This window comes from Mus pahari, chromosome 19, assembly GCF_900095145.1.
Source record: "Mus pahari chromosome 19, PAHARI_EIJ_v1.1, whole genome shotgun sequence".
NCBI lineage: Eukaryota > Metazoa > Chordata > Mammalia > Rodentia > Muridae > Mus > Mus pahari.
The window spans coordinates 22801890-22813856 of NC_034608.1; the positions used below are offsets into that span (position 1 = coordinate 22801890).

The following is an 11967-nucleotide window of genomic DNA, read 5'->3' on the forward strand; positions in this document are numbered from 1 at the left end:
GAGGTGATGTACAAGGAGGCTGAGAGGTGATGTACAAGGAGGCTGAGAGGTGATGTACAAGGAGGCTGAGAGGTGATGTACAAGGAGGAGCTATATTAGAAGGGTAGTTACGGGGAAGGGACCATGGAGGGAAGTGTGGAGGGTCAGTCTTCCTTCAGGCTCCCGAACACGGCAGCTGGCACGCTCTGCTGCTCCAGTCGGACTTCTGCGGGGAAAGTCGGGTCAGGTGGGGGTGGGGGTGGGGGGCCACCTCTGCTCTTAACCCTGGCCCCTGGGCTGGCCACTGACCATTGGGCTCCAGGTCCATCTCGTCCTCATCCTCATCCTCGCCCAGCTGGATCTCTTCAGGGTTGGCCTGCTGAGCCAGCTCTGCCANTTCCTCCCTGGATGCATCACTCCTAGGGTTTCGAGAGGGAAGGTGGTGGCTGCCAGCTGCTTCAGTGGACCCCCCCAACTCCCAGCAGCTTCCCTGGAGTACCCCTTTCCTAAGAAGGACTGGCCCATCCCCCCACCTGCCCTCACCTCACAAAGAAGATCTTGCTCTGGGCCCTGGGCGGCTGGTCCCGCTCTGCCTCAGCTGCCAGCTGTTCTGCTCTCTGTTCCAGCAGCTTCATGTCATCCATGCCGCTCTGCCCAGGAGCCAGGTCAGACACTGGGGGAGCAGGGCCAATGAGGGAGAGAAGGTCAAGGTTAGACCTCAAGCCCTCTCCAAGGCACATCACATCAGCCCCAGCTGAGCTTCTCAGGACTGGCTCCAAATGCTGCCAGGCCCAAGAAGCCTAGGCTGGGCTGTGAGTACTCTGGGACAGGGCAGACATGTGGCCTAGCCATGAAAAGAAAAGGGGGTTACAGAAGCTCACCGGTGCCTGTGGCACTGCCCGACACCTTGAGCATCTGTGAAGCCATGAAGTTGACCTGAGTGTTGTAAGTGGCCTGCACACTCCGCCGTATCCTCAGCATCTCCCTGATGGTGTCCTCATTGCCGTGCCGGACCTCAAAGTCCTTCCATGTTTGCCAGAATGCCCCAGTTGTCTGTGGTGGGGTGCAGGCATGTGGGTGAGCCAGGTGCTTGGTACAGCATCCCCACTGCCCACCCTCACCTCTCAGACACCAGGCACAACCCTACCCGGGGATCACAGATCTGGGAGCAGAAGCTGTAGATGGCTCGGGCGCGGTCGATCTCACCAAGCTTGCACTCCATGTCCGCAAACCGCAGGCACATCTCACGGGCATGCTCATCAGACAGCACCTGGCACCATGGGGTCAGGGAGAGCAGGGTAAGGGAAAGGGGTCCCTGTGTCTGCCTTCAGGAAAGCCTTCTGCCATCCTCTCCACAGGCAGGCTTTCTGGGATCCTTCTGTCTGCGTGGACCCCAACCCCATACCAGGTCACTGGTGGCGGGTACCTCAATGGCCTTCTGGTAGATGCCACGAGTGTGGGTGACACCATAGATCTCAGCAGCCCGCTTGATGTAGATGTTAAACATGTCATACTGCTGTGCTGGCTCCACTGCCCTGGTCGCACGGTCATACACAGCCATGGCATGGCGGGCAAGGCCCCACTCCTCCTCCAGCTGTGCGTAGAGCAGGTATAAAGCTGCATAGGAGACAAGGGTCCAGTTAGCAGCGCACCACTCAGCCGTGCTACTCATCCCCACACCCATGACAGCCCACAGACTCCTCACTCTTGGCATATTTCGGTGGGCAGCCATCGAGTGCCTGCTCAAAGAGATCCCGTGCCCGCTCCAGCTTGCGGCCCCCATAGCGCGAGATGAATTTGGTCAGGTAGGTGCTCCAGATGTCTGAAACATTGGGCCACTTGAACAGTGAGATGCCACGCTCATATGCCTGTTTCCAAGGAAACCATGTGTTAGCACCCAGATGCCCTTGCCCACCCCTCCATCTTGGCACAGTTAAGCATGTCACCGTGTTTCCCCCCACCAACTACAGGACCTAAGGCAGGAGTGCAACAGGGACTTTCTAAACACAGTCCGATACCTCATGGACAAGGTAGCTCCTAAGCTCTATAGACACAGGCGCCCATGTCCTGGGCAGAGGGTTAGGGACACAGGAAGAGATGCAGCCTCCCTACCTGTGTACCTGCCTATGGCCACACTGTGCTGAACCACACACCATCACCTGAACAGCAACCAAGGGGAGCTGCACACACGGCTCCCACATTTGTCCTATTTCACCCAAGGACTTGGAGTAGCTGGCTATGGGAGAAGAACCCATATCCCACAGCATTCACGTGCTGAGACCCTGATGCCCAGGGCCTTATGCAAGCACTTATTCTGGAAATGAGGAAAAGGACTTAAAATGACCCCATTAGTGTGGACCTAATCAGTCACAACTAGTGGCTTTACAAGAGATCAAAGGCCAAGATGTAGCTCAGTGGTCAGAGCCCCTGCTTTGAATGCCCAAAGTTCTGGGCTCCATATATACCACTGCAAAAAGGAAAAGAAATTACCCCTGTTATTGTTAACCTAACAGGATGTAGAATAACCGAAGGGACAAACTTTAGCTATGTCTGTGAAGGATTATCTTGATCCTATAAACTGAAGCAGAAAGATCCATCTTAAATGGGGGTGGGCACCATCTCATGGGCTGGGATCCTAGACTACAAAAGGAGGAAACGAGCCAGTTCCCAACATTCATCCTCCTGTGCGTCCCACTGCAGGTGCAGCACAGCCAGCCACAGGTTGTTTCTGCTGCCAGGCCTTGCGTTGTCCACCACAGTGACTGTATCCTCTATGATCCAGAACAAACTCTTCTCCCTTAACTTGCTTCTGTCAGACGTTTTGTTCCAACAAGAGTAACTAAAACAGGCTCCTACCCCGTGGTTTCATGTTTCCAAACACACGTGTACACAGGCAGTGACAGTGAGAGGACATGGGGACACGTGGACACCTGCAGACCATGAGGAAGTGCCTCCCTGTGCCGTGCCCTTGACCTGCACCTCTGGCCTTGCCTCACCTTGAAGCTCTCCTCAAAGTACTTGTGCTCCTCCAGGAACATGGCATAGTTAATGACAATCTGTGGCGTGGCTATACGCAGGTCCAGGATCCGGTCATACACGGCCTTGGTTGACTGTGGGAACAAACAAGTCAGGGCACATCTGCTCTGGGGCCGAGAACCAGCTCCACTTCACCCCGTCTATGGCAGCTGACCTGGAACGTGCCCAGGCTTTCCTCCAAGTCGGCGAGCATGGACCACACCTTCAGCGACTTGTATACTCGGTTCTGCACAGGTTCTGAACCATCAAAGTACTCAGCCCGGCGGGCAGGCAGAGCCGTGGCTTTCTGTGGACAGACAGAGGCAGAGGCATTGAGTGGCTGTCTCAATCCCACTACATATCCCTGGCTGGTCTTCACATCCTTACCCGAAGCAGCTTTAAGGCCTCGTCGTAATTCTCATGCCTGAGCTCCAGCTCCCCACACTGGCACCACACACTCGCCAGGTCGTCCACCTGCTTGAAATTCACCTTCGTGGCCTTCTCTAGGATGACTCGAGCCTGTGGTAATGGGCAGAGACTAGCTGAGGTCCTGCACTTGGTCACCCCAAGTCCCGTGGTGAAATGCAATACGCACACTGCACACTCACATCATCCAGCTGTCCATTGTCTTCGTAAAACTTGGCAAATGCAACCCACAGTGTGTGGGGCTTGCCCGTGGCTTTGAAGGGGTCTACTGTCTGCACAGCCTCTGTGTATGTGTTGATAATCTAGAGCGGGAAGGTCACACAAGTGAGGGCAGGATTGGGCCAAGTCAGCTCTATGGGGCAGAGGGGGACGGGTGTGGGACCATCACACACCTCCCGAGGACGGCCCTGATGGAGGGCTACACGCTTGTGCCACTCGTGGACATGGTGTGGGTTCTGGCGCAGAAGGACACTATTGAGAAGCAGGGGCCGTCGGCTGATGAGCTGTTCGAAGCGGGCCAGGCGCAGCTCCAGGTCCACATCATCTAGGAGCCAGATATGTTCATGAATCCAGGGAGACTGGAGGTGATGGATGGCACAGGCCCTTGTCTACTTCTGCTCCTGGCTTCCCTTCCTCCAAGCCCAGTGTTGTAGACCTAAAGAGCCATGCTGGACTTCCACAGACCAGCGCTCCTGCCATGCCTGTACACAACTGAGACTACTCCAGGATTTCTTGGCCCCAGTGTCCATCCAGCCCCTCTCCTTGACAGCCTGTTTCACACCAGTTCCACACTCAGCCTTCTCCTCCCAAGCCCATAGACCCACGTCATACCCTCCTCCTCACGCCCCAGTTCAGAGGCAGTCTCCATCTTCGCTGCAATCATGCTCTCCTCAAACTGGGCATAGCTGTCGAACACCTGGGTGAAGTCCCGCACGGTCATCACCGTGCGGATGGCCTCCTCATACACATCCCGAGCCTGTGTGGGGTTCAGGTCCAGTGTGAGGAAAAGTCCAGAGGAGAGGCGTGAGAGCCCACCCACAAGGACCCACTGCCAGCATCCATGGGCTAACCAATGCTGAGCGTAGGATAGAACCCTGCCGGCCTGTTTCTACCCTGCACTGCCTGTCAGGGAGGGCCTCCTTGGTAAGCTGGGTAGTCCCTTGTGTAGCACGGAACCAAGATTGAAGTGAGAAGAGGTAAGCAGCCAGACTTCAGCTCCCAAAGAACCCTGAGCTCAGCCTGCTGTGAAGTTTTCTCTTCCTAATTCCATTCTGGAGGGAGACGGAGGCTTAGAAAGTAAATGAAACTTTCAAGAGTCACAAAACCCAAGTTATATAAACAGTAACAACTGCTAGGGGAGACTCTCCAAGCAACCCCCAAGGCCCAGGCTGTCTCCAAGTCATAAAGGAAGGTCCAAGGATGCAGCTTTTGTGAACGGTCTCCCAACTGTACTGGGTCTTCATTGATGCAGCTACTTCTGAGTCACCCTCACCCATGTTCATGTAAGGAAGCCCAATAAGTTCACTGGTTTGCTATGTGCACACATTTAGAAAATGAAATAAATCACCTATCTGTGGTGAAGAGACATCTGTTCATGTCTTGCCAGGAAAAGTCACATTCCACAGCCTGTCTCTGGAGGCTCCCACTCTCCTCCAATGGCTGCCTGGCCCCCTCACAAGCTTGTGTTCTCTAGACTCTTCCCATCCCTAGAAAGCACAGCCCATGTCTTCACGCAGGCACTCGGGAAAGGGGCTTGGGAGCTTCGCAATTCTCTTGCTGGAGAGAGCCTCCTACCTGACCCAGCCCAACAGTGTAAATCGCAACCCCCTAAATCACTCACTCTGGCCTCCCCCCCAGTTTCCTTAGACCACAGTACCCCCAGTTAAGTCCTATGGAGTCTCAGAGTCCCATCCAAACCCCGATCCCAGCATGTTTCTAGAAAGCAAGATGGAAGGACAGACAGTCGAAACTATCTGAGGGCTCTAGGTGAGTACTCTGCCTATGTCGATGCACGAGTTCCTTACAGGTAAAGAGTGGCCACACCCACATTTTGCAAATAGGAATACTGGGGACATCTGTGAGGGCAGTCTGGTTGAGACATCTGTCACCCCACTAGTGCTAGAGCTGATTCAGCTGATCAGACTGGAGAGGCAGGTGTCCCCTTCTCCTCCTCACAGTCCCACGCACATGTTTCCCAAAGCTGCATGCTACATCACTAAGTCGGAAAGGACAACCTTTCCTGAGTAGAGTAGCTGGGTTTTTGGTTAAGGGTATATGACGAGTGGCTGCACTCCTCCACACAAGCTAACAAGTTCCCAGGCTACACAGCTAGGTGTGAGAGGACCAGACACTGAGTCAGGCTGTCCCGAAGGTTCACCTGTCTACAGGACTACCGTTCCCATCACCACCACTGGGATGGCAAATGTGTGCACATATGTGATATGTCACACAAAGCGTATCTGTGGTTGTGTCCTGTCCATGCACTGTGTGTCCTCCCGAGATCCACCTGACAGTGGAGGTCTAGGCACCCACATACCTTTTCGAAGTGGCCGCTGCGGATATAGTAATCTGCCAGGGAGCACCACAGCTTGCCCAGCTGGTCAGTGAAGCGGGTGAGCCCACCACGGATTATGGCATCCACATTGAGAGACTGTACCTTGTCCGGATTCTGGGAGATAAGGTCACACAGCTCGTGCCACAGCTGCAGGACATAGGATGTTGGGGAACATCTCAGTCTCGGTCCATGAGGGAAGACACCTCTCACCCAGTCTCCACATTCCAGGGAACCCACCTGGTAGTTGGATTTACCAGCCTTGGATACAAAGCGCTCATCATTCACCACGGTGGCCAGGCGCTGTGCAGCCTCGTCTAGCCGGTCACTGGATTTGAGATACTCGATGTACTCCTCAGCACTCTCAGGACTCAGCTGGAGAATGAATACCCACCCCACTGAAGGTGACTGGGGATGCAGGGGATGACATCTCTCTTCTGACTAAGTGGCTATTGTCACTCCCACCACCACCACCACCACCACCACCACCACCACCACCACCACCACTACCACCACCAGTTTTAGCAAACAACCAGTCCCACTAACCCGGCCTCAGTGCTAGGGTGGTCCAGCCTTGGGCCTTACTGGTTTGGTCTTGTCAGTCTCAATACCACGAACCTAACATGGCTACAGTACTTATGGTGGGCAGTGTTAACTGTCAATCACTGTGGCTTAGTGGGAGGGGCCTGCGGACAACCTTGACAGCCTCTAGAATCACCTCTGAGACGAGCGAGCCTTAGGGTATGTGTGTGAGAGACTATCTGGATGAGAAGACGCGTGTTGATATGAATGGGGTCATGTTCTGGGCAGGGATCCTATATAGTGCTGTATGTTTTCTGGGCAGGGATCCTGTATAGTGCTGTATAAAAAGCGTGTGTGCATAGCTGTTTTCTGATCATGGTTCATAGCTGTTTCAATCTCCCATCGCCTTCTCTTCTATGAAGGACTGCACCCCTCAACTGTAAGCCACAGAAGCCGAGTGTTCCAGGGTGGTTCTTACAGCAAGAGGAAGAGAAACTAAGACAGTAATCTAGTCTGGACCTTCAGCCTTGTCCTGAGTGTGCACCCCTGGCACTTCCTTTAGCCTTGACACCTCTCCCCGGCAACCCCCAATAATGTCCAATGCTAATTCTAGGCAGACCAACTTAGACACTGATGGTCAGGGAAGGACCTTCTTCTGTCACAAACTGTCACCCAAGCAGTACCATGCTAAGAAATTTACCATACCAGTATCACAAGCATGAGCTACAACGCTCTGCTTGCACTGCAGCCCACCATCCACATATCTTACTCCCACCTCTTACTGTGGCTCTGGTTTTATTCTACTTCACATAGCTGGGTCATGCATGTGTTTACCCTGTTAGACTGAAAGTCCTGGGCAGGTGGTGGCGAGGGCCCCATGTATGGTGCCCCTGGTTCTCATCTCTATGTCCACTGGGAAGCGGCCGTAAGCTAAAAGCTAACAACTTGAAAACTAAAGATAATAAGTTGGGGAGTTAGCTCAGGGTATAAAGCATTTGTCTTGCAAGTGTGGGGACTGGAGTTTGGATCCGTAGAACCCACATAAACATTGGGTAAGTACTATGACAGCACTGGAAAGGGAATCTGTGGGGCTAGCTAGAACTGGCTAAATCTAGTCTGGGTTCANTAAAAGATCTTGCCTCAATAAAGTAAAGAGTAATCGAAGAAGAGATCCAGTGTCAACTTTGGGCCTCCACATACATGGGTGTACACACACACACACACACACACACACTCACAAAGAAGGAAACCATGAATAAACTGTACCTATTCACCGGAGCCTCTTCCTGCAGCCTATTTATTGCATGTAGGTCCTTATCCCAATGAGCCAGGTTTGGAAGCCTACCCGGGAAGTGGTCACTTCAACGGTGCTCACCTTGAGGAAGCGCCGGTAGCCTCGCACAGCAGTCTCAGGCAGTGGGTGGGAGCGCAGGAAACGCAGATACAGGGGCCAGATGCGAGAGTGCTGTGTGATGGGCAGTGCCCTGAGGGCGCGGTCGAAGGTGCGGCGGGTATGTGTGACCCTCCCCTGGTCCATGAGAAACTGGCAGTAGTCTAACCACAGGCGTGGCATCTGAAGACAATGGAGGGAGAGGGAGGGCCTGAGGCACAGGCTTCANGGCTCCCTCACACTTCCTATCTAGGGCCCAGGGGCGGCGGGGAAGTAATAGGGGTCATCACCCGCCACCCAGGCTCTGTAAGTAAGCCCAAGAGGGTCACTGGTTCCTCAAGCTGATGAACACTTTGGTGGACCTGTACCCTGTTTTGTTGGAGCACCGTGAGGAAGGCGTAGCTACCCCTTTACATCTCACTGGAGAAATAGTTGCCAGGATTGCGCCTGCCCACACACCCCTCTCCAGATCCCCACCTTATGCATGAACACAAAGGCCCTCTCATGACAGTTGTTGACATCTTCATAGGCAGGGTCAGTCACACATCGATGTTTCACCTGCGCCCGGCGTGCCTTCAGATAGCGGTACCAGAGTTTGTAGCTAAAGAGCAGGAAAGGCAGATAAGATGGGTTTACGGAACCCCAGAACCCTTTCTTTGTTCTAGAGGCAATTGTGGTGAAAAAGGGACTGAGGAGGGGCAAGAGATCTCACAGGGAAGGGAAAGGCTCAGCCAAGAGGGAAGGTGCGACCTGTCAGGGGCTGTGCTTCAGTAAAAGAATACACAGCGTTCACCTGGGACACACTGTCACAGTGTTGTGACTGGGTGTGGAGGGTGGGAGCTGGCGAGCAGGGTAGCACAGGGAGGGCCATTTGTACCTGCAGGGAAGCAGTTTGAGTGCCCGCTCGTACAACTGGTTGAGTCGGGGCTTGGGGGCTCCCTGTTTGAACTCGATGTAGCGGAGCCAGCATTTGACGGAGAACTGGTTCCTCATGATTTCTTCCTCATAGGGAAGGTCTTCTTCTTCCTGCCAGGGCCAGGGAAGGGGAGAAGAGAAGCCTGTCCTTAGTCTCAGTGGAGTCACACCCCATCCTGGGGCTTAGCCCCAAACTCTAGGCTCCTACAAAAACCCCATGCCCTTTCAAAAGGCAGTGGTGCAAACCTATACTCTCATCACCTCAGAGGCAAAGAGTAAAACAAATGGGAGGTTGGTGAGATGTCCAGAGGGTAGAGGCACCTGCCACCGAGACTGAGCCCCATGATAGGAGAGAATCAACTCCTTACGTTGTCCTCCACCTTCCACATGTACACAGTGGCAAGCACGCGACTTGCCTCTTACACATGTTAAACTTAAAAAACGAACAAACAAGTAGAAGTTGAAAGATAGCTCAGTTGGTATGCACAAGCATGACTGCCTGAGTTCAGATCTCCAACACTCATGTAAACGCCAGGCATGGCGGTATGTATCTATAAACCCCAGCGCTGGGCAAACACAAACAGGTCCCTAGATCCCCAGAGCTCACTGGCCAGCCATTTAGCCAGCCAGTGAGCTACAAGTTCAGTGAGAAGACTTTGTCTCAAAAGTCAGATGGAGAGCAACAGAAAGTCAGCTCATGTCTATTTCTGGTCAATACACATTCACACCCACACAGCCCATGCACTTACATGCACACTATCGTTAAAAACAAACAGGGTTGGAGACATGGCTCAACAGTTAAGAGTATGTACTGCTCTTGCAGAGGAGTGTACTCACGCCAGGCAGCTCATAACTACCCGTACCTCCAGACTCGGGCCTGTGTGGACACCTGATTCACATGCACATACCCGTACAAAGACATCCACATAAACCTCATTTTAAAAATACATCTTTAACACGCAAACAGACACAATACAATAAGGTCCCAGACACGAGTTCTTCCTCTGTTGAAGCTAGATCACCGGATACTAGCTAAAGCAGTGGTTCTCAATCTATGGTCGCTATGCCTTTGAGGACAAAAAAAAAATCCCTTTCACATGGGCTGCCTAAAAACACCAGAAAACACAGATTTGCATTATGACTCATAACAGTAGCAAATTACAATTACGAAGTTGCAACGAAAGCGATTTTATGGTTGGCAGTCACCACAACATGAGGAACTGTATTGAAGGGTTGCACATTAGGAAGGTTTCCAACTACTGGGCTAGATAGAGTGTTAGTTCAGACCTCTGGCCCTCAGCTCTCAACTGCCCACACAGACCTCTTAGTTGTTAAGGAGACCCTGCCCAGATATCAGCTTTGTTCAGTAAATCCCGCTCCCTGGCCCCAATCCTCACACTCTAAAAAGCCTTTGACAGTTTCATACATATATACATACAGGGAGTTTTGGATATCTTCGCCGTCCATTACTCTCTCCTATACCCTCCCCACAATCCCTAGCCTCTCACAACACTAGCGCCAGGGGCCTGGCCTCTGTCATGGACAGCTGGTTGTATCCAGGCACAACACACTTCCTCCCAGACATCAGGCTTTTGATCCCTCATGCTTACACCGTCACCACCACACCTATCTTCATACCTGGCCTGTGTAATAACATTTTAAAGTTTTGTTTTGTTGTTCTTGAAACAGGCTCTCACTATTTGCTCTATCTGTCCTGGAATTCACTATACAGACCACACAGGCCGCAAACTCACAGAGACCCACCTGCCTCTGTCTCCCAAGTTCTGGGATCAAGGGCATTCACCACCACACTCAACCCAAAGTTTTAGATTTATTTATTTTTCCCAGCCTCCTCTCAGGAGGCAGACACCGGTGATCTCCATGAGATCGAGGGCAGTCTGATCTACAATAAGTTCCAGGACAGCCAGGGCTACAGAGAGAAATCCTGTCTCCTGTATGCACACAGGGTAGCAGATGCAGTTAGAGGCCAGACCCCTCCTCAATTGCTCTGTGCTTTATTTTTGAGGCAGGGTCTCTCACTGGCATTGCATGTAGGTACTAGGGTTCTGAACTGAGGTCAGAAATGCTTGTAAAGCAAGCATTTTATCGCTTGAGCCACCTCCTCTGAACAAACTGACTAGGTAACTCAGTCTTGACTTAAGCCACCTACTTCTTCAAACTTCTGGCCCCTCAGGATTGCACTAGTCTGTACTCTGCCCCAGAACTTGCAAGCTAAAGGGTTTATATCAGGAGGTGGGGTACCTGTGTGCGTGTGTGTATGTGTGTGTGTCTGAGAAGAGTGCTTGCCTAGCATACACAAGACCCTTGGTTAAACCCCAGTAACTCAAAAACACACAGAAAGTCTACGAACTTGGCCTAAACATAAGACCTCTATTTCAGCCACCGTATTGTCACGTTTTTTAGGTGAAATCCCGGTGGCTACCCGCACACACCACTAGTCTTTTCTTCATACTTCAAGGTTCCTGTAGCCCCAGACACCAAGCCGTTATCCAGAATCCAGAACTCTAGCCGGTCACCATGCCTATCAAAATCCACGTCGTTTCACTATCCCATTCCCCTCGTGGCCTCTTGGCCTCAACAGCAGCTCCTCACTCGAGCCATGAGGGGTACGGTTCTTTATTCCCGGCCCGATCAGTGTTTTGACATGTCGCCCCACGGACTGGGCAGACATGGTCTGGGGCCTCGTCCCCTCCCCCGAGAGCCAGACTCCGATCCTGTAAAGCGTCCAGCTTCGGGTCTTCCCTCGCGGATCACCCTCCACCTCGCTGCAGACTTACAAAAACAAGGTCCGGCCGCTCGGGACGCGGAACTCGCGCCATCACCACCATCTTCCCGGCTCTCCCGGTACAGACGAGAGTCGCGCTCTAGTGGCGTCACTCACAGAAGGACCGCCCTCTCCGAGACAGGCCCGTTTTCTATTGGCTGCACCGCACCTTGACAGCACCGCCTGCTCTGTTAAATTTTGAGTGCTTGAGACGGCGACCGGAAGCAAAGGGGGGGGGGTGCCGGAAGATGACGTCCCCGACGCGCTGAGAAGCNCCAATGAGGTTTTGCATTACCGGAGCGTCGACTTCGGGCGGAAGTGGCTTCGTAAAACCGAAGCGCGAGATGGGGGTGAAGCTGGAGGTGTTTCGGGTCAGTGAGCTGT

General features: G+C 52.9%; 1 protein-coding gene across 1 annotated transcript; it reads right to left on the reverse strand.

The window, feature by feature from the left end:
* Positions 1–78: 78 nt before the first annotated feature.
* Positions 79–11679, reverse strand: Xab2 (XPA binding protein 2). The gene is made up of 19 exons (XM_021218927.1): positions 11597–11679; positions 8761–8909; positions 8361–8484; positions 7869–8066; positions 6212–6346; positions 5957–6121; positions 4252–4396; positions 3813–3964; positions 3603–3722; positions 3382–3513; positions 3170–3301; positions 2976–3089; positions 1685–1847; positions 1406–1596; positions 1127–1249; positions 861–1032; positions 523–652; positions 289–398; positions 79–205 (listed from the first exon to the last, which is right to left on the reverse strand). Exons 1-19 carry the CDS (start codon positions 11645–11647, stop codon positions 144–146), a joined length of 2568 nt encoding a protein of 855 aa, XP_021074586.1. The 5' UTR covers positions 11648–11679; the 3' UTR covers positions 79–143.
* Between the last annotated feature and the right edge of the window lie 288 nt (positions 11680–11967).